General features: G+C 41.3%; 1 protein-coding gene across 1 annotated transcript; it reads left to right on the top strand.

Annotated features, from left to right (window-relative positions):
• The first annotated feature begins 300 nt into the window (after nucleotides 1-300).
• LOC133403609 (von Willebrand factor A domain-containing protein 7-like) lies at nucleotides 301-22869 on the top strand. Its single transcript, XM_061678616.1, has 19 exons — nucleotides 301-448; nucleotides 846-1079; nucleotides 2068-2278; nucleotides 2996-3081; nucleotides 3195-3288; nucleotides 4385-4513; nucleotides 6489-6675; nucleotides 8912-9081; nucleotides 10791-10903; nucleotides 11062-11178; nucleotides 13172-13381; nucleotides 13457-13586; nucleotides 13689-13841; nucleotides 13949-14041; nucleotides 14371-14480; nucleotides 14929-15093; nucleotides 16530-16853; nucleotides 17837-18139; nucleotides 19688-22869. Exons 2-19 carry the CDS (start codon nucleotides 882-884, stop codon nucleotides 20123-20125), a joined length of 3231 nt encoding a protein of 1076 aa, XP_061534600.1. The 5' UTR covers nucleotides 301-448; nucleotides 846-881; the 3' UTR covers nucleotides 20126-22869.
• Nucleotides 22870-22930: the final 61 nt, after the last annotated feature.

The raw sequence follows: 22930 nt of genomic DNA, 5'->3' as shown, positions 1-22930 counted from the left end.
AGACGAACGAGAAAGACAGAAACAAGGACAATACTAGAGAGCACGTTACCAAGCCTACCACCCGAATAGGCCCCATTAAATCTGCACTCTCTGAATTTTCAATATCTGTTCTGAAGCTGTTGAATGATTTGTTCACACACTAGTTCACAAAGTGGTGAACCTCACCGCATCAAGATTTTAGTTTCATTTTTGGAATTATTCTAAAAATGTGTACCTAAATAAGACATGCAAGGGTGTGTCATTTTATTAGTCACCACTCAACTCTATTCAAGAAGCCTGTAAAAACAAGTGGCGAGGGCAACCAATCATACAGACAGGGCCAGGCTTGAAGAAAACAAGAAAACACACACATCACTATTTACCTGGAAACTTGGGGAATTGATTCATTGGCAGGCTGAAGCTGATCAAACTCTGACTCCACTTTTGTCAACGAGTAGAGCTTATTGAGGTGAGGGTGTCAATTTGCATTTGGGTATAGAAATAAAGTGGCATTGGCTCTGATCACAGTGCTGTTTGAATTTAAGTACTGTACAGTAGTACACCTCTACCATTTCTCCCACAGAAGTAATTTAGTGTTTCATCAGTGAGCACAGGATATATGCTGAATTGTCTAGTTGTATTTGTCTAATCTTTGTTTTGCTCACCTATTTGTCACTTGCTGTATTTTGTTGCCCAGGTAATGCGTTTCCATTCATCTTTCTTGTACTTTTAAACCTTCTTTCATGTCTGGAGCCATTTTGCTCTTCTTATTAAGAAAATGTAGTGAGCTGGCGTATTGCAAATTATAGTTTAAAGAACTCGTGTAAAAGAAAGGCATTTTGAGAAAGTTTTCATTGTGATTTCAGTTTGTACTCATCATCTTCATCATCATCATCTTTATAATGAGCACTAAGTGGTCATTCGTGCTATTGCTGGCTGTGGTCCTCGCTCTCACAGGCCGAACTCAAAGCTTCAAACCACTCTTTGCGTCTGAGAATTCCATCCCTCACCGCAGCATTACAGTAAGGGCAGTTCTCCGAAAGACAGCCGAGGTCTGCCAAGCCATTGCTGCTGCAGAGGGACGGGACTTCGGTTTGACTGTAAGAGTGAAAATCATACTTGTGCCTGCAAATGTCTCAATGAGATGTCATATATATTTAACTTTATATTTGTTTCTAAAATCTTGCTGCCTTATTCAGCATCATAAAAGTGACAACATGCAGACTGTCATGTTTTTATTTTGATTACAGGACAAATAAATTATGACAACATAGTATGCGTCTCAGAGTAAGGGGAAAAAAAGTTAAGGTACACAGATGAACTGGCAGTGTAAGCGATGATCAGGTTGCAATTATGTAATTGTAGGCTCATACCCATCAGGTGAGGTTAGTGACAGTTGTGGTGTATGACACCAGGAACAAGACGAAGCTTAAGGCACACCCAATCCCAGACACGAGGAAGACAAACACAACATACAGATAGGATGAAATAAGAGGAAATAAATGCACATTAGCTCTAACACAAATGTTGTAGGCCGATGTTAGCTGTCTGGCCTGCAAGTTCCTTGTGGTGGAGTCAGAGCAAAAGCAGGTGAACCCACGTACAAGCAAGCTGGCAAGGTGAGGCAGTAATGTAAGCAAAACCCAAAATGTTTACTAAAAAAAAAGGGAAAACAGGATGCTAGAGAGGTGAAAAATTATCCTTGAGTCCGAAATCCAAGGCACGAGGAACACAGGGAAAAGACTTCATATAACTACAACAGATGACATGAGGACTTTGAGAGGGGAGGGGAGGGTGATGGTTCAAGTCACACCACAGGATGAAAAATCCTCCGATACATCTGAGAGGGAGAGAAAATGCTCAAATGTGTCCCGATTGTCAGAATGTGTGCACTCAGCTGACTTGTAAACACAAAGCACAGTCAAAGCCATAAAAAAATCAAGGACAAAAATAATCTGTTCCAGTCTCAAACCATTGTCATCGAAAAACCTTAAATCCGAACAAAAACACTGACAATGCTCAAATTCGGTTTTCTGTCGACGCTCAAAACTTTAAAGTAACTTTGCCACTTATTCTGTTTTTCTTCAGATTGATGACGGTCTAACGATTGAACGAGTACACCAGGAGTGCTCCTCCTCCTCAGACATTTCATCCTCAAGACTGTCCAGTTTCTTTTTCCATGCATTCATTGCCGATATGTACTTAAGCAATGCACAAGTGGATTTATTTTTTTCATTAAGTGCAGAGCACCATTTTGATGACGAGGGCTTCCAGGGAGGACGAGACATAATCACACTAGGTACAGCACTTCCTATCTTCTTACCACAGACCAAACATCACTAGAAATGGAGTGGTGCACGCACACACCTTAGATTTCTACTTGTAATTGTAGAAGATCAAATTGATTAATAATTAACTGGAGAGGAATTTACAGTAAAACACAAACGGTACAATGCTCACAACTGCATTTGACAATTTTGGCAATTCTCCTTCATAACCACCAGATTCATCCAGCTACTTTCTTACCTTCCAATATGCATCCAGCCCTCGATTCTCTTCACTGCTTATCCTGGCAATTGATTCCGTTGGAAAATTGGGTGTATGGGTATAAATAAACATGTGTTGTTATCCTTATGCTACTGTTTTTTTTTTTAGGACTAATGTATTTGGTTTGTGCCTGATTCTGTTCTTCCTGTACCTGTGGACTTTTATTACAAGGGGCAGGGTGCTGCCAGCCAGAAGTTCGTCATTCAAACAGATCAATGATGCATGACGGGCATATACTGTATGATTTTTATTTTCGTTGGCCCATGGACATTTATACACAAATTAATTGAACTCAAATGGACAAATGTGATGTTACAAAGAAAATTCTGTTGATTTGATGTTTCTGTCACCTGTCTGCTAGATCAACCTTTATTCCAGTTTGGTTCCATGAGAACATTGTTGTTGACGTATGCTTAACAGAAGCACATATAACATAAATAATCTCTCACTGTTCTATTGTACTGATAAGGTGTGTCTGCTGTGAAGGCCAATGTGAAAATGGAGAACTTCATCATAGGGCGTTTGAATCTTGGAGCCCTATTGCACACTCTGCAAGTGAGTATAAAGATAATCTTGTTGATATTGTTGAATAGCGAAGTGGTGTAGTTTTGGAGGTGAGATGCAACCAGCAAGCAATGTGCACATAAAATATGACTGTTTACTTCAAGGACTTCTACAGCCACAGCAACTGGGTGGAGTTGGGGAACACAGCTCCTTACAATGTTTTGATCACACCTGACCAACCCCTTGAGAATCTGGCAGGTAAAATACTGGATTAGTTCAGTTTCATAGGCATGCTCTCCACCACAGCAGTACTTTGTTAGAATTGGCCTTATTGCCATTACAACTTCTTATTTGCAAGTCACATACGGTGCCGTGAAAAAGTATTTGCCCCCTTCTCAAGTTCCTATTTTTTTGCATAGTTTTCCCACTTTGTGTACATTCATTCGAGAACATTCAGTTTGGAAGCTGAAGCGCACTTGGATTCTGCAGCAGGACAATGACCCAAAACACAACAGTAAGTCAACTTCTTAAGGACTTACAAAAAACAAATTGAAGGTTTTGGAGTGGTCCAGTCAAAGTCCGTACATTAATCCAATTGAAATGCAGTGGCATGATCTTAAAAAAGCTGTTTGTGATCCAAAACCCTCCAATGATACTGAATTCAAACCATTCTGTAAGTAGGAGTGTGCAAAATATCTCCATAGAGATGTGAAAGGCTCGTTCCCCGTTATAGAAAATGCTTGATTCCAGTTGTTGCTGCTGAGGGTGGCCCGACGAGTTATCAGGTTTAAGGGCAATTACCTTTTCCACAAAGGGCCAGGTAGCTTTGAATAGTTGTTTTTTCTTCATAAATAAAATCATTCCAAAACTGCATTTTATGTTTATCTTTGTCTGACATTTCATTTTGTTTGATTAGCTTAAATATTACAGTGGAGAAACTACGCAAAAAAATAAGAATTTGAGAAGGGGGCAAATACTTTTTCACGGCGCTGCAGGAAAGAAACCATTGCGTGATGGGGCTTACAAGTGGTATTGCGTCCCTGAGTGGAGTTTGAGTACTGGGTTTCCTGCCATTATCAAGGACACCTCAATTATTGTCAGGACGAAGACAAACTCTGACAACCAGCTGCTATTTCCACATTACTTTCCATTCGCAATGGGATTCTCACTGTCATGATTACGGACTGAGTTAACTTTGCGAACTTGCCTCACACTACTAGTTGGATAATTAAACTGTCAAAATGCAAATAGACATTAGGTTCATCCAAAATTGGTTTAAACCCTTTTCTTCTAACCTTTGTCCGTTGCATTTGGGGATTTGTTTTTTTCTGACATTTGCTTAATTTGTCTGCAGGCACGAATATTCCCACCTGTAGAAACTGTGATGAAGAGATCTGTGATGACAATATTTTGCCTAATGTGCTGGAAGATAGGTTACTCACCTCAGGCTACTTCAACCTCTTCTTCTCAGAAAAGCCGGACGGTAACTGATGAATTGCATTAAGTGTTTTTGTGTTATTGTTAACCTTCAGCATAATCAAATTAATTAACAAACACTTTAAACAGGGGGGCTGATTTACTAAGATCCCAAATAGCAGAAATTGTGTGTTCACTCTAACAGACTGCGCACTGCTCTTGGGCATGTTACGCATAATTTACTAAGATTGCACGATCTTTACTAAGATCCCAAATAGCGGGCACTAAATTGTGTGTTAATTCAGTCTAACAGATTGTTTGCGCTGTTGGCAACACATGTTAAAATGGTGGAGACCGCCATATTTAAAAGAGGGTTTACGCTTTAAGTAGCGCTGATGTTTTTCACCAAAGAAAATTTGGGAGAGAAAATGTTATTGGAAGACAAACAAACATATTACTTACTGAGTTATAGAAAATATTGGTTTTGAAGGGAGCAATAAACTAAGCCCCACCGGGTTGTCGCCCGTGTTCCAGCAATAATCCCAGAGCGTCAGGTGGGAAGTTAAAAAAAAAAAAAAAAGTTCATTGCGCTGTATTTGAGTTCCTGAAAAAGGCAGTGCATAGTAATTCCATTGTTGTCAATATGTCTTGAACAGTCACATTTTAAAAGAGGGTTTCCCAAAATCTTGGTCATTAAGCCAGTTTGCAGGAAAAATGTCTTTGTTCATGAGACTCTTCAGGGTGGTTGGTGGGTGGGTTCATGACTAGTTTGTAGCCCAGCTGATAAGGAAACCAGGTCTCCTGTGTCTTCTGCGAACAGACTTGCTCGGCGGGTCAGAAGACAGGAATGCAGAGGTTACCACATGTTGGGGGTTTAAGTTGCCAACTTTTCTATAAAGCGTATCCGCTACTTATCCCCCCTTCGTCGGCTTGATCCAGCTTAATGGTGGTCTAGGCGACAGTTGTCCATGACAACTTCTTACTCAAGGTGTGTCTATATGTGAATAGAGAGGTCAATGTAGGCGTAAATGTGTGTGGATATCCATATATACAGTATATCTAGTCGGAACTGCTCAACCTCGCGCACCAACTCGGGCACTTACCCTGAGAGGTGACATTCTACGTCCCTTGAGCCAGCTTCTGTCGCCGGGGATCAAACCGCCAAGGTCCCCCCCTTTGGCCGCCACCCAGCTAAGGACGCACCCGACCCCTCTGGCCCCTCCCACAGGTGGTGACCCCATGGTAAGGAGGACCCACATTGCCACTTTGGGCTGTGCCTGGCCAGGCCCTACGGGTGCAGGCCCGGCTACCAGGTGCTCAGCTTCGAGCCCAACCTCCAGGCCTGGCTCCAGAGGTGCCCGGTGACCCGCGTCTGGGCCAGGGAAACCTCAACGATTAAAACCCGTTTAAAACAAAGAACATCCATAACTTAAATATCTTTTAAACAGTTATGGTACAAATAATATTTTGATGCAACTTAAAAAAGGCTGGCAAACTATTTGAAAGCAGCACAGGAATCTCATGGCTAAAATCCAAGTAACACTGAACAAGCAAATGAAGCCTATTAAAGTAAATCAGAACAGGTAGATCCACATTTCAATTAAAAAATTTGCTTTACTTTCGAGTACGTCATGCAGCTTCATTGACACACTCCTTTATGACAGAAACGTCACTAAATGGTGGTATATGTTGCTCCAGAGTGCGCACTATCCGGAGAGATCATTCATTTGCTCTTTGTTGAGTCGAGTCATGAAGGCTCTGCTGTTCTGGGCTCTCAATTTGGTTGTCTTGCAAGTTACAGCCACCGGGTTCAGTGGATGGTCGAAGGATTTGTGTTTAATTTCGAAGTGCTGCTTAATGTTCCTGCTTTGTGTTGTAGCCACAGCTCTTCAATAATCCTGACAATTTACCTATTCTGTTGCCAAAGTAATGAGCTAATATCAGCAATAAAACATGATGCTAGTTGCCATTGGCTGTGGGACTCAACATCAATGTTTCATTTTTGGCTCACATACAATCTTATTTTGTCTTTGTCCTCCAAGGTAAATGCAGCCATGGAGGTATTTTAGACCAGACGAGCAAAAAAGACCCAATGGGGGGCATCAATAAGGACGATATTGAATCCAGTCATGGCTCACTTCACAATCAAGCAGCCAATTTGGCTGTGACTGCTACTATGGAGCTTCTGGAGGACATCAGATTAGCTGGAGGAGACAAGAACTTCCTAAGGTAAGAAACCTTAGAAAGGTTTCAAGGACAAATGATGACAATTGATTGATCAGGATTCAGAAATTTAATAATTCAGGGAGAGAACAATAAACTAAATTCTATCTAAATTGACAATTATTAGTATCACTGTTTCTTGCTGCACTATTTGCATATACTGGCCACTCATGCCAGAGCAGCATCTGCTCCATTTGCACACTGATTGAGGAGTATCTGTAACATTTGCACAACCGACATTGTCCCAGATGATCGCACTACTCGTCAATTTAAACCGCATACACTCCTTGAAGTCTCAGCGCCCTTTGCACAATGGTCATTGCACCGGACTATTGCAATATTAGTCATTCGAACTGCTCTAAGTGCTAGAGGACTCTGCATCTTTTTGCACAATTGTCCCAAAAAATGTTTTTAAATAAATAAAATTTACCGGCATTACTAGATAACTAGCAACCCTTTACTGCTCAGTGAATGTTTTTTGTTTTTTTTTGTCAATGTCTTTCTGTCTCCAAAGTGTTCTGTAAATTGACTGTCTGTTGTCGTACTGGAGCGGCTCCAATGACCGGAGACAAATTCCTCGTGTGTTTTTTGGACATACTTGGCAAATAAAGATGATTCTGATTCTGAAATGTAATTGTTGTTATTACCGTATTTAGCATATCTGAGACCAGTAGTTGTCTTTTGGCTTCTCCCGTCTGATGCACAAACCAAAGCTAAGAGCAAATAATTGGAGATAGAAGAGGCGAATCGTCAAAGAAGGAGAAGACAACGCAACGTCAAGAAAGAAAACGTCCAACGACACATACAGTATGGAACCTCACAGTAAAGGAAATCATACAAGAAAAAAGGTTAGCTAAGAAGAAGTGGGACACTGAGAGGACCGAGGAGAGGCAAAAGGAATACATTGAAATGTGACATAGGGCAAAGGTAGAGGTGGCAAAGGCCAAACAAGAGGCATATGAAGACATGCATGCCAGGCTGGACACTAAAGAAGGTGAAAAGATCTATACAGGCTGGCCAGGCAGAGGGATAGAGATTGGAAGGATGTGCAGCAGGTTAGGGTAATTAAGGATAGAGATGGAAATATGTTGACTGGTGCCAGTAGTGTACTAGATAGATGGAAAGAATACTACGAGGAGTTGATGAATGAGGAAAATGAGAGAGAAGGGAGAGTAGAAGAGGCAACTGTGGTGGACCAGGAATTGGCAATGATTAGTAAGGGGGAAGTTAGAAAGGCATTAAAGAGGATGAAAAATGGAAAGTTGTTCCTGTTGACATTCCTGTGGAGGTATGGAAGCATCTAGGAGAGGTGGCTGTGGAGTTTGTGACCAGCTTGTTCAATAAAATTCTAGTGCATGAGAAGATGCCTGAGGAATGGAGGAAAAGTGTGCTGGTGCCCATTTTTAAGAACAAGAGTGTTTGTTTCTCAATAATTTGGTAAAAGCGGCTCAAGCCCATTGTCTTTTCAAGTCAATGGGCTCGAGTCCAAGTGAAGTCAGCAGTCATTCAGTAAACTCTCTTCTAGCATGGAGTGCTAACAAATGCTAACGTTTTGAGTAACTCCTTTTTAACAAATGTTTTGCAACATTTGCATTCACAAAAAAAACACATGACTTGTGAACAACTTACATTTTACAGGAATGCAAGTGTTCTACCACAAATAGTGACTTACAGCGTGGGCCAAGACTTCACCAGACATTTATAGTTCTTCAGCCATGTCATTGAACACTGAAGTTAAACCAAGGCAAACTGACGTATAACACACATTTCACCACTCAAGGGTATTAAAGGTTAAGATAAATCAAATGCAAATGAAACATTACTACAACTACACCATTTCAGATATAAAGTGTTTTCGTTGAAAACGCTTTGCGCTTGAGCAAATGGCAGGCACAGTGGCTGTGGCAGACACGACTTCGGTGTGGCACACTCCAGTTCAAATCTCAGTGCAGATCGATAACTCAACAAGGGGTTAGTTTGACCCAAAGAATTGGTTATACTCAGAAAAATAACCTATGTCATTGACCCAATACAAACAGCTCAGGAAATGGCTTAACATAGCAGATATATAACCCAAGAAATAGTCAATTTCAGAAAAATAACCCAGAAATGACATCCTCCACAAGGCCCAATAACCCAACGCAAACTACCAAGGAATTGGTTTTATAAAATAACCCAATATGTAAATGTATATCGTAATCTCTCTAATGATGGTCAATATGTCTCCCTTGCTTTCCTACAGACTGATGGGCCTCTCCCAATCCTCTGTGCTGTGTTATGTCATCGACACCACAGGCAGTATGGCTGACGACATAGAAGAAGCCAAGAGAGTTGCTTTTGAAATCATCGACCGCAGGAGGGGAACAACACGGGAGCCGCCGGGCTACATATTGGTTCCATTTAATGATCCAGGTAGACAGAGTGCCAACGTAGACAAGGTGTTGTCATTGAATTTGGGTTAAATATATAACATATAATCAGGGATGACACGGTATTCACAATATCACAGTATTAAAAGTGCCTTGATATTGTCATGGTTTTGTCACGGTAAAATATTGAGCCGTTGTGCTTGACTATAGCGAATTGTAGCAGACTAATCTACAAGGACAATGTTCAAACTTGACTATCTAGTGGAAGTAAAAGTCGTAACTAGGTTTCCGTAGGTTAACCTTTGGGAGGATCATTACCAAAACTCAGCTGCAGCCGACAGGCACAAGGCGCCCGTCCCACCCACCTACCCAACCTGGTCCCGGCCGAGCCACAGGTAGGGGAAAGCAGCCTCGGGGCTCGGCCACCTCGGAACACATCCGAGCAGGTCCCAGGTACCTAACTCTTATTCCTGGACAGTCGCAGTCTGCTCGCCGGCCTCCGTCCTCCCAAGTGCAGATCTGTGACCCCTATATACCTCCATCGAACAGGGAACGGCTGCCGGTGGAACCTCCGCTTCGTGCAGCCCGCACCACGCAGCTGGCTCACTTCTCCCCAGGCCTCCAACCTCAGATCAGACGAGACGAGAGACGACCTGCCCAATTTAAACTAAGTGGAAGAACATAAACTAACCAGGATTTCCATGATTATTTTATTTAGTGTTACTTCGCTGTTTAAGAATGCTCCCGTGTTCCTGACTTAACTTACATTTTTGCACTTTAGCATAGAAATCACTGTTTAGTAGGCAGTATCCAATTTCTATTGGTATGTTGTAATCTACAAAACCCAATTCCAATTAAGTCGGGATGTTGTTTTCAAACAAAAACAGAATACAATGATTTGCCAATCCTTTCCAACCTATAATCAATTAAATATAAGAAAAAGACAAGATATTTCATGTTCAAACTGTTACACAAAACGTATATTTTTTTAAATAAAATATTGGCATATGCTTTTGGCACCACTGTTAGTTTGCTGCGCTAACCCACCACCTGTTGATTTCGGCAGGCATCCGTGTTGTTGACAAAACACATGATTGGCGATTAATTGACCTATAAACGTCATTGCAGTGCGGTAAAATTTACACGTCGACTAGTCGGTTCAACCCCAATTTGGAAGGCGAGCAGCGTTTGCGTCTGGGATCGATGAGTCCTAGAGCGAGGGAATGGATTTGATCAGGTGGCTGTGTCTGTTGGAAATACCGAAATTGGTCCAGGAACTGTTCTTTGAGTGTCACTGGTCGTTTCGTCACAAACTACTCGCTGGCCGGCCGAGGTCAGTCCTCTTGTAGCTTTAATACCCCCTTTGGTTGGGAGGCAGCATGCGCCAAATGTTCTTCACAAGAGCTTCCGCACACAGAGTCTCTGGTGAAGCAAAAAGGTGGCAGAGGGTGCGGCCTTTAGCAGGCAGTCTTGAGGAGCAGAGGACTGCCAGAGAGCAGAAGATGGTGCACAAAGAAGACAGGAACAAGCCAGCGAGGGGAGGTTCCCCAGGCTTTTTCGCATCCATCCCTCCAGTGTTTTATGGGAACAACTCTCACTCTTGTCCATCCTAGATTTGCTATTTTATCCAGACGCAGATGCAATGTTTTAAATGAATTTTTCAGAATTAAAAAAAATCCATAAACCAAAACCCACAATAAAAAAAAAAAATAATCCATAATAATTTGGAACGTGGAATATTGCTATTTGCAGGTGTTGGACCTGTACTTGTAACGACCAATGCAGACACATTCAAAGAAAGGATCAACGAACTGACTGCCTTGGGAGGAGGTGACAACCCAGAGATGAGCTTGTCTGGACTACAGGTGTCTGTTTTCATACTAATAGAAATTTCTCATTTGGAAACAGTGAACTAAATGCAGTAAAACCTAACCAAATTCTGTGTAAATGAAATTACTTTTCATTCAACTCAGGCGAAATCTGAACACTTCTGATATTGCAATGTACTGTTTTTGACTAACAGCTTGCCCTTATCACGGCTCCACCCTCATCTGAGATATTTGTCTTCACTGATGCGCCAGCAAAAGATGCACACTTGAAAAGCACCATCACTGCCCTTATTGAGAGCATGAAGTCTGTGGTGAGTCTCTTTGTAAATCCTTTTCGCCAAAAAAAGTCGTATTCCCGCTTCCCAGCACTATGAGTTACAGAATGTGAGAGCAAATGAGAGCAGCATAACGGCGATGCTTGTAAAATTATAAATTAATTGTTTTAAGTGGATACAATTCATGTTTGTAAAATCTACAGGTCTTGATAAATACATGTATTTTTTTCAGAATAATCCAAATGGATTCATAGTGTTTGGGAAAAGAGCTCTTTACATTTCAATTATTGGTAGCGGTAGAAAGAAATTGGTACAGTGAGTCATCGCGAAGCAGACTTTGTTAGTTGCTTCATACATTACAATAATTGATTGTTACATAATTTAATGCAGGTGAGAGGAAAAAGAAGAATATGTAAATTTGGAAGTGCCGTGTCTGCCGGATCTTGCGTGGATAAACTCTCTCGGGCTCTCCAACTGGTCCAAATTCCTTCAGCCTGAGTACTGACAAGAACGAGTAGAAGAGGTCCTGTTTCCCCAGTGGTAGCATCACCGCACTAGCTTCCTATAAAATGTAGAACAGACTTTAAAACCCTTACCTCACTTATAAAGCGCCAAATGGTCAGCCACTGTTAGACCTTAAACTGCTGGTGCCTTATCAACATACCACAGCACTGCACTCACAAAGTTCAAATATACTGTACTTGTGATTCCCAGAATCAGTAAAAAATTAAATAAATGAATAAATTAAATAAAAAAATTTTAAAAAACACTCCTCAGGCTCCTCTCCTCTGAAACCACCTTCCAGGTCTTGTCCAAAAGAGAGACACTCTGTTCTATTTAAGAGCAAACTTAACCTTCCTCTTTAATTAAGGTCAGGGGTGATATATTGTCATATCATCTCATTTCTTTGATGATGTTGATGGTCAGCTACGATATAATCTTCTTCTCTAGTCTTACTTCTGTGATGATGGACAGTTAGTTAGTTAGCACATTGTCTTGCAGTGGTGGCGAGGGGGTTCTTGCCTGGCGGCCACAATGTAAACACGAGAAGCATTAACGTATTATGTTCCGTGATTCTTTTTGCCGATGCCGTTTGTTTGGTTTATATGCAAGTACTTTTGTGATTTTTCGTTTTCTGCGTTCTTTCTTGTGCAGGTTGAGTCTGTTTTTGTATATATACCTGTATCCTCCACCAGCTTCGGCTCTGTCCACCCCTTTGTTCGTACATCATCCATCCATTTTTTTTTTCCCCATGCCTTTTCAAGATCTAAATAAGCAGTGATGTCATTTGTCTTTGGAGCATATTTCCCCCTTGATGTCAGACTTACCTTGTGTATCTAAAGTATGTGAATGGACTGAGTGTTTAGTGTACAGTGTTTGGGAAAAGATCTCGTTACATTTCAATTATTATTAATGGAATATGTCCATGTGAATGGATAGGCAGTTGTTCACATACTGTATGTGAATGGCTAGACCAGGGATGGCCAACTGGCGGCACCCTTGGAGTGGCCCCTCAATTAATTTGAAGGATTTTTCTCTTCTTCTTCTTTTAAACGTTAGAGGAAACATGTGGCCAGCACCCATACTGATAACACTCATAAGAGAGCACTTTTAAGTTGTAATAATAACATTCACCACTAGACAGCAGACATCGCTTACTAGAGCGCCAGAAGAAGAGTGGTGACGCCTTGATGAAAAAAAGTTCAGCAGGAAGAGAGAGTAATTAATGACCCAAGGGCGAAAAGAGGTTCGGTTAAGAGAAAACTCAATCAAGAAAATTGCGGTCCCATGTGGCCCCCTGGTAGCGCTGACAAAAATAATTGTGGCTCATAGAATAGGAGGTGTTTCAGCCTGAATCAATGTGTGGTTTTGCCAAGCGTGAAGAAGTACAATGGCTTTCAAGCATTTAAAGAATGGTTTATGAAAACCAAGAAAACTCAAGATCATAAGTTGAACTCTTCACCCAGTGTCCTAATCCTATAAAAAGAAGACATAGAACTGTGTGCAAACTGTGTGCTGGAATTTGTAGGTAACATTCCTGCTGACAGACGTCCTGTCCAGTCGCCGTGAAAGAGGCCTTCAAGGTGAGATGTCTCGAGTCCGTCGAGTGGTTAGCCAAGCAGATGCTCAGCTGTACCGTGACCTTGCGAGGGCATCAGGAGGTCAGACCATTGAAGTCAGCAAGTTGGATCTTGCTCTGGCTACAAGTGTTATAGAAGATTCCTCAGATAGCGCGACGGTAATATAAGGAAAGAGGACAAACACATAACTGTAGTATAGAATATAAATAAATATAGGCCCCTGTCTTTTTCAGGTGACAATTTTTCAAGAAGTGAGCAGTGAACCTGAAAATTTCCTATTTACCATTGACAGCTCACTAAGGAACATAATTATCTCCATCACGGGAAATTCAGCTCTCACCTTTAATCTCACCAGCTCCACAGGTATTACAGCTAGTACAGTCCATCTTCTCCTTTTTACTCATCATCAGCCATGAAAACGCCAACACTTTGTGTACATTGAACATCCCTTTCCTACCTTTGTAGGTGTATCTCAAAACTCCAGCGAGTCCAGCGGCCCTCTGGCATCTTTGAGCTTGGCAGGTAACCTACGACGATTGAGGCTCAACAATAACAGTGAAACAGGATTGTGGGAAATCAGTGTAGACTCTGATGACCGCTACTCAGTTAAGGTCACAGGTCAGTAGATAGATGGAACTTAAAGTGCCAGGTATATGGTCTTGTATTTATTTTTTTTTAAAGAAAATAATCATAATAAATAATTGTTTTACTCATATTAACATCAGGTCAAAGTCCATTGAACTTCATCTACAACCTTGTGGAAGCCCATGAAGGACTCCATGCAGACTTCTTTCTAAAGCAAGGACGTCCTCTTTCAGGTTAAACATCCTCTTCGCTTTCCTCATCACACACTTTGCCCTCAAAGTTACCAACCCTCCATGTCCGGAGTCAAAGGTCTCAACAGTGTATTTTATTTGCATTTGCGACAAAAAGAAAAATAAATAGATGCATACATAGATGCAAACAACAAAATAGATGGCTGTCAACTAATATATTGCTAACTGATGTGGGGGATGTGGAGCATCATTAAAAGTGATTCTTATTTGTTTATTCATTCAAATCTGATCAGCATCGTACTGTGGCAGGGTTAGCATCAAACCTTTAGACGTGTTTTATTTATTTTGATTATGTACGATTTGTCTTTCAGGGGGAAATGTCACCATCTTCGTCACAGTGACAGGAAGTGACATTGTCAATCTAACAGAGGTCACGCTGTACGACAACTCAGGCCCAACAGATGTCAATGGAACTTTACAGGCATGTTGTATAACTTTCTTATCTCACAGAAAACCTAATTTGTTAATTTAGAGAATATATATACCAATGCCCAACATCAAACAAACATTGAATAAGTAGCCTAAAAACACTGAATGTTAAGAACTAACTTCCTTTAACTTACCACAACCAAACCAGGAAAGTGGCATACTGTATTTACTGTAGAATCTATCATCAATCCAGTTATGGTAGCTGTTTTATTTAAAACGTGTAATGAATCAAATTAACACATTTATGGTGATACCTTGAAGTTTTAATGGTCTTTGCTTTCTGAATATTCTCCAGTCTCAGCGGCAGACTGGATAGTCTGTCGCATGCAGAGCAGTGATTGACTAACTAGTTTTTAGTTTTTAAATTAAAAACCAAGGGTACTAAAACTGCAGGTGGACTTACAATCTTTTGACAACATCACCCTTGTCCTTTCCTTCAGTCATCCGGAGCAACTGACTTCCTGGTGACATTCAATGAGATTCCAGCTGGTGATTTTGTGGTTCGATTGAAAGGAGGAGACAGCAACTCATCATCACGGTCAACTTCAAGCAGGTTCCAGAGACAGGCCTCCACTCGGATTATGACTTCTAACATCTCTGTGGCTGTAAGCTTAAACTCCTTCAATTCTCTACCAAATTACAACAGATATTCATCTTTGCCCTCAAGCCGAAAGACAATTTAAATAGTTTATTAAATATATTCCTGGTACCAGACTAAGGGCCCATTTTACCAAAGGTTTGTGTGTGCAAAAAGAGAGTGCAAACTTGATTGCTCACGCAAACAGATGTGGAAGCTGAGCCACAACCTCGGCACACTGCATCTGCCAAATGGGCAAAATTGCCACGCGGTTCATTTTGTGTACTCCGGAAGCATACGCAAATTGATTCATTTAGCACATGCAATGTGATTCATCAATCCTCAGACAAATTGCGGTGGCAGATTTGGAGTTTTAGGGTTACTGCATCAAAAAGGCAGGCTCAAACCGGCACACAAAATGGAAGGCAGCGGAGAGAACCGATCTGTTCTGCGTGAACATCTGTGAAATGCCAGAAACAAAACATATCATGACATACTGGATCGTTTTTTTTCAGCAATGCACTTTTGGAGTGTCTGATCTAAGGGCTGACTTGGAGTCTGTCACACGAAAATGTCATGCCATATCACCTATAACAAAACTCCTTTCAACTCTGTATTTCGTTGCATATGGGTCATTTTAGCTCACTGTGGCAATTGGTGCTGGTCTTTCGCCGAGCGGTTTTGCAGGTGTGCTGTCCCATGATTTAAACACAGTGTTAAACAGGGTGGGCAGATACAGCTAATTCCCCTGCACTCTGGACAAGTTATATCAAACAAAACCTAGTTTGTAAGCATTCGCTAGCCTCCCCAGAATTATCAGAGCAATCACAATGTTCGTTTGCCTCTTCCACTGACACAATTCCATCACTTCAAACTTCAATTAGCACTTACTAACCCAAATTTAGCTTGGTGAAAAACATCAAGGTTACCTAAACCCTCTTTTAAATACGGTCTCCACCAATTTTACACCTTTTGCCAACCACACGCGCAATCTGTTAGAGTGATTAAACACGCAACGTAGCACCCACTATTTGGGATCTTAGCAAATAAGGCACTAGGTTTGTTCACACTTATTTGGCTAGCTGGTCCGGACTGAATAGAAAATGATACATGGTATGTGCGGCATCACACAATTGGTTGTTGTTGATGTTCTGAGCACTGTCCCAAATTTAACTTTCTTGTTTTGTGATTTTTCAAATTGCTGTCAATTGATCACTTGTGATGCGTTTGCTCTGTGCAGCATTAATACTTAGGCAAAACTGATCCAATCCCCACCTGAGACCAGTCCCTCAAGCAGTCTTGGACTAATCCATTTGTTTGCTACACACCAGGGGTTGGATGATAGCTTTCACACGCAATCAAATAAAAGCATTAACAGAAACCATATCAGAGTTAGTTATCACCAAACAAAAGCTGTAGCCTAAGGTATGAGCAAAATCTAAAATGACTGTCCCACTTTTCTAGGCTCAAGTCAACACCACCAACATAGAACCAGGCTCTACGATCTTTATTCCTTTCACTGTCACCATAACGACTGGAGGAGTCACTAACGAGAATGCAACTGGGACATTCACAGTGCGCGCTACCAACGACCGCAGCTTTAATTTTTCGTCGCCCGGGTCCGTCACCATAGAAGCAAACAGCGGAGGGAAAGCCAACGACACTGTGAGCCTAACCGTTCCTGAAAGTGCGCCATCGGGAACTGACGTGACACTTACGATTGAGGCGGAAAATGCAGCTGCAACTGAAATCAACTTTGTTGTGCTTAGGTTTTCAGTTGCTGCTAAGGTAAGAGAAGAGCAATTAAGGCAATTTCAGATTTTGATCAACAATGTTCAATATTGTCATACAAGTTGGTTGCTAAAAGTAGAAACCTGATATAGGTTGTCAGAAAGAGCTTTTTAAGTTTTTTTAAAACTAAATAAACTAAATAAACTTGTCAAAAAGCTCAGCAGCTCATGCTGGCTTGTAAAGTAAGCGCAATACCCAAATATTAAGTTGAATGGCATTTGTAAGAAAATACAGTTGAACATTTTGGGTATATGCAAAAAGCGGCTGAATTCAAGCCAACTTTTGTGGTCAATTTAAAAGTACACACTCTTTAACCAAGTAAAATTTTGTGACTTTTATGGGTGTGCAAGAAGAGAAGAAAGATATGCTTCCAAGCATAGAAAAGCAAGTTTCCATTGCAAACAAGCAAAAATGAATTGTTGTTTTTTCCGATGATGCAGTTGTTGATGCACTAATTGATACTGTATATTATCTTGACATACTGATTTGCAGCTGAAAAACGCTTCAGTTCACATCCCCTGGTCAATTTCCCTCCACATTAATAAACTCTGTCCAACTTGGTAGCTTTGCATGAGATACCCCTATACATAATTGAACACTTTGAAAAGATTCAAACTACAGACTTGTTTTCAAACTTGTTTTTTTTTCACTATTTTTACTGAAGGCCAACAACACACTGCAAGCATATTCAATTAGGGCAAATAAACAATATGAAAAGCACAATATCAAGAATGAACGTCCACCAATGGAGAGCATAGTTTGTAGAATAAATAGTGTTAAATTACAAGGAAAGTCCATCCAGTTGGTGTACTGTATGTATGCGAGAGGAAAAGTAAGAGGGTCTTCATTCATAACAAAACACTGTCCATTAGTTGACTCAATCTCTGATATTATGTAAAATGGAACTCAAAATTTCAGGAAGAAGTTCTGCATATACATTTTTTACAGCTCATTTACACTGCTCTGTTGTCTGTCTCCAGGTGACTGACGTGACCGGACCAGTGTGCCAGGTGGTCCGTACATTTGGCAACTGCTCATTCAATTCAGCACGTTGTGACTCCTCCCAGTGGGTGTTTGTTGTCGAAGTGACCGACGGAGTTGATGGGACAGGAATTGACAGCATCACCGTCCGTGAAGGGAACGGCACCCTCAACACGAGCATAATGGTTGGAGAAGGGGGTGAGGAAATCACCGAGGCCTTCTACCAGGCCTCCTGCTGTGCAGACAGAGTGGAGCTGTCTGTTGTAGACAACGTGGGGAATGTGGCCATTTGTGTGGGCCAGGTGAGATAGTCCACCACAGTAGCACTTTGTACACACCAACTATGTTTACAACAACGAGGGAAAACTGAACAATTGCATTAAATCAATTGAAACCAGACATTTAAAACACAAAACTTCCCCCGATCAAGATGAACTCTTTAAGAGATTACACAGACTAATTCAGTCAGAATCAGAACCAGCTTTATTATACTCGATACAAGTATGTTACAAGAACCACAAGGTATTTGTCTCCAGTAGTTGGAGCCACTCTAGTACGACAACAAACAGCCACTAAGACAATATATACATGTAGGACATAAAAAACATGAGTATGGAGAGTCATTGAGCAATGAAAGTGTACCACTAGTGTGGTAATGCTGATATGGTGGCAATTGTGCAAATGATGCTGTCCTCAAGCAATTTAGAGCAATTTAAAGTGACCAATAGTGCAATGATCTGGTACAGTGATGATTGTGCAAATAGTGCAGAGAGTTCTCCAACACATAAGTGCCCAGTAGTAATCAACAACAGTATGCAAATACCGCAGCGTGATAAAACAGTGAGTGTATGAATAATGTTGAAGTGTCCCAACAGAGATGTGCAAAATTGGCAGCATGTTACCATGACATTGTAAGTCAACTGTTTATGAAGCTAATGGCAAGAGGGAAGAAGCTGTTGGAATGCCTACTGGTTTTAGTTTGCATTGTTCGATAGCACCTACCTCCGCTGCTCTTCTCTCTCTACACGAACGACTACACCAGCGCACCCAGCTGTCAAAGACGGTGATGTAATAAATTCTAATCAATTCAATTTCAAACTATACTGTTCAGATTCAGTTTTTAAATGCAATGTTTGAAATTAATCAATACAAATGCAATTATTCAAGTGTAGAAATTCAACTTCAAATATAAATGATTCAAATTCAGTTCCCGCTGGCCCATGTTTCAGCCCATAAAAAAAGTGACAGAACAGTGAGAAAATAAGTTTTACACATGAGCCGGAGCAAATCTGTGTTGTGTGAATGATGTATCAAACAGGTGTATTTCAACAGCTAAACTACATTTTTCTTGTCAAATTTGAATGATAGATGAATAGGACTATTACAATGTAATGGGAGTAAACAATATGTAATGGTCTTCCACTGTTCAGCTACTCAACCACCTCTTTAATTAAACTTAACGAAACAAGAATGGGCCCCCACACAACAATTTAAATTTAGGGGAAAGTTTTGTTTTCCAGTACGTCCATCAAAGCAAGGCAATTTCTTCATAGCAGAGAATTTACGAGATGAGCTTAGCGACTAATCGGAATGTCATGCAAACAGGATATTGAAAAGAGCAAATTGATAAAAAGACAATTTCGTAATAATTAAAAACCTTTAGTAATAGAAGTTTGAAACCGACTTGCTGATGTTAATATACAGTAACAATATGGCAAAACAACTCCTATTGCTTGGATGCCACAAAAATAAACAACACTATATCCACTAGAAGACCCTAAGCACATATTTTCCTGGATTATTGTTGTGGCACATGCATTTAAGCTTGTTCATGCACGTTCTGCCTCCAGGTGACGGATGTTCTCCCTCCAGTGTGCCAGGAAGTCAGCATAGCCACCAACTGTCCATCCTCTTCGTCACTCTGTGACTCCTTTCAGTGGGAGTTTGTGGTCAATGTGACTGATGACATCAATGGAGTGGGCATGGACAACGTCACCATCCGTGAAGGGAACGGCACCCTCAACACGACCACAGTGGTCGGGCCAAATGGCGAGAACATCATCGTGGCATCCTTTCGGGCCTCCTGCTGTGCAAACAGAGTGGAGCTGTCTGCTGTGGACAAAGCGGGAAATGAGGTCATTTGCGAAGGCCAGGCCAGAGAGTCTACCACGCTCGCACCTGTGACGACAGCGAATGTGACCAACGAAGAAACAAACACTGGAGGGCAAATGTTTAGCACATCCTATTGTCTCTGGATAACTGTTGTGACATTCCCACTTTGGAGATGAAAGGGATGTAGGTGATTACAGTGTTCCCCCGCTATTTGTGCTGAATAGGGACAGAATCCTGCAGCAACTACCGTATTTTCACGACCATAGGGCGCACCGTATTAAAAGGCGCAGTCTCAGTTACGGGGTCTATTTCTGTATTTGTATTTAACACATACATAAGGCGCACTGTATTATTGGGTGCAGGCATGAACATACGCTAGCTTAAAACATACGCTAGCATGCATGCACACTAAAACAATGTTTTTAAAAAGGCAGCGGGAGCAAAACTGAGTTCGGTTGTACTTTATTGAAAGTATTTAAAAATGTACTCACGTTATTTTTGGATCAATCCTCATCCACAAATCCATCAAAGTCCTCATCTTCTGTATCCGAAGTGAACAGCTGGGAAAGTTCTCAATCAAACACACCCTCTCGTACTCGTCTGAGTCAGTCTCGTTGGCGTGCGGCTCCTCAGAAATGATGCCGGCCTTTACGAAAGCTCGAACAACAGTGCAAGCAGACACGTTAGCCCAAGCATCCGCAATCCATTCACAAATGGCGCCGTTTCATAAAACGAAAGCACCAAGACGGACCTCCTTGAAAATGTTCGATTTTTATTTCTTCTGCGAGCTTTATTGCCCTCAGTCGAATGGTGACTGTAGAGACGCTTCTCCCGGCTGTTCTTTGCTCATTAATCCATTAATCCACCTCGCATTGTTTCCGCGGAAACTCAGCTTCGTCTTCTTGACTTGGCGAAGCTGGTTTTCCTGCTTCCTTCACTTGCGAACCATGGATTCGTTGATCTTGAATTCTCTCGCGGCTGCTCGATTCCCATGTTCCTCCGCATAACTGATAGTTTACTGTTTAAACTGTGCTTCGTAAGCGTGTCTCTTCGTAGGTGCCATTTTCGAGGGTCCTTAGCCAAACCGATGTTGTTTTGCACAACGCACATACCGGCGCTAAATACCTACTGGGGGCGTGCCTTTAGCGTCCTCAGTCACGTCCACCTTTCCTCTATATAAGCAGTGTGTCGGCAGGAAATGCTCCCAGTCAGTCAGTCAAGCGGTCAAAAAAAGTAAAAAAAAAAGATAAAATCAGTCAAAAAATCAAGAGGAGCGCTCATGACACAACAACATTTGTAGATGTTGGAACTCGGTGCACACATAAGGCGCGCCACATTATATGGCGCCCCATCCATTTTGGAAAACTTTAAGACTTTTAAGTGAGCCTTATTGTCGTGAAAATACGCCATGAGTAATTAATGCAAAGCACTGTCTGAATAGCAATATTCAGACAGTGCTTTGGCATGAGCACACAACAGCAAATAGGTGAGATTTTGCAGCAAATAACATTGGATAAGTCATTAGTAATTGACGTCCCCAAAATGTCCTATAATTGCCAATAGATACCAGAAGATGGTGATGGGTTACCCCCCAAAAAATCAGTCAATAGGTAGGAGAACACGGTATATCAGTTGAAGCACATATATCCAGTATGTTGAGCATTTCCATATTTAATTTGGTTGGTATATCTATAAGAAAATTATGCTATAGTGTGAGTCTTGATTTGGTGTATGCATGTACATTGTAATATAGTTCACTTGTGTCACATTTAAATCCCAAGATACATCAATTTCTAATTCGATGCTAAGGCATATCATAACCTGGAGGTCAATGACCTATAGATAACTCCTGAGGTCAAACTGAAAAGCACACATCTTAAATCAAAGTTTGTCATTGAGCAAATCCTGAAAGTTTCATGCTTCTTTCATTTTGTGCACAATTAACAGGCCCACTAATGGCAGGTAATACAGCACCATCTTGAGGCGATCCCACCCACCTCCCACATTAACTTTATAGAACAACTTTCTGAACCAACGATGTAGTTTTCCATCCATCCATTTTCTGAGCCGCTTCTCCTCACTAGGGTCCCCGGGCGTGCTGGAGGCTATCCCAGCTGTCATCGGGCAGGAGGCGGGGTACACCCTGAACTGGTTGCCAGCCAATCGCAGGGCACATACAAACAGACAACCATTCGCACTCACGGGCAATTTAGAGTCTCCAATTTATGCATGTTTTTGGGATGTGGGAGGAAACCGGAGTGCCCGGAAAAAACCCACGCAGGCACGGGGAGAACATGCAAACTCCACACAGGCGGGGCCGGGGATTGAACCCGGGTCCTCAGAACTGTGAGGCTGACGCTCTAACCAGTCGGCCACCGTGCCGCCACGATGTAGTTTTATCAAATGTAAATTTAAATAGAATTCTCAAAGCTTCTATAAAACAAATTCTAACTCTCCTGACATTGCCCATTCTAAACAGTCTATATAAGTTATGCTAAAACTCACTGAACACGTCTAAATATTGGATGACAAATATTTTCATTGCTTTTAATCTACATTTAACCTAACCTTTCGTTCAAAGCAAACATGGCAAACCAGTATTTACCTGTTATACTGCACACAAATGGAATAAGCTGCCAACTGAAGTGAAGTCAGCCTCAAGTGGGAATGTTTTTAAATCTAGGTTTAAAGCTCTTCTTTTTTCTCATGCTTACGATTGAGCTCTTTTAAAGCACTGTAAATTGGTATTTTGTCATCTCCTTTTTGCACTGTGCGTTCTTTTCCTAATTTTAATAAGCGCCCCCCGTACTTTAATTGTTCGTTGCTTTTAAATGATTTTGCTGTACTTTTAATCATGTAAAGCACATGGAGTTACCGCATCTATGAAATGCGGTATATAAATAAATCTTCCTTGACCTGCCTCTATGGTAAATCCAAGATTGTGATGGGAATAGAAAACAGAAATAATGTAAAATATGCGT

This window comes from Phycodurus eques, chromosome 6 (assembly GCF_024500275.1).
Source record: "Phycodurus eques isolate BA_2022a chromosome 6, UOR_Pequ_1.1, whole genome shotgun sequence".
Classification (NCBI taxonomy): domain Eukaryota; kingdom Metazoa; phylum Chordata; class Actinopteri; order Syngnathiformes; family Syngnathidae; genus Phycodurus; species Phycodurus eques.
The sequence above is the reverse complement of the archived record's forward strand: the minus strand, read 5'-3'. Positions and strand labels throughout refer to the sequence as shown.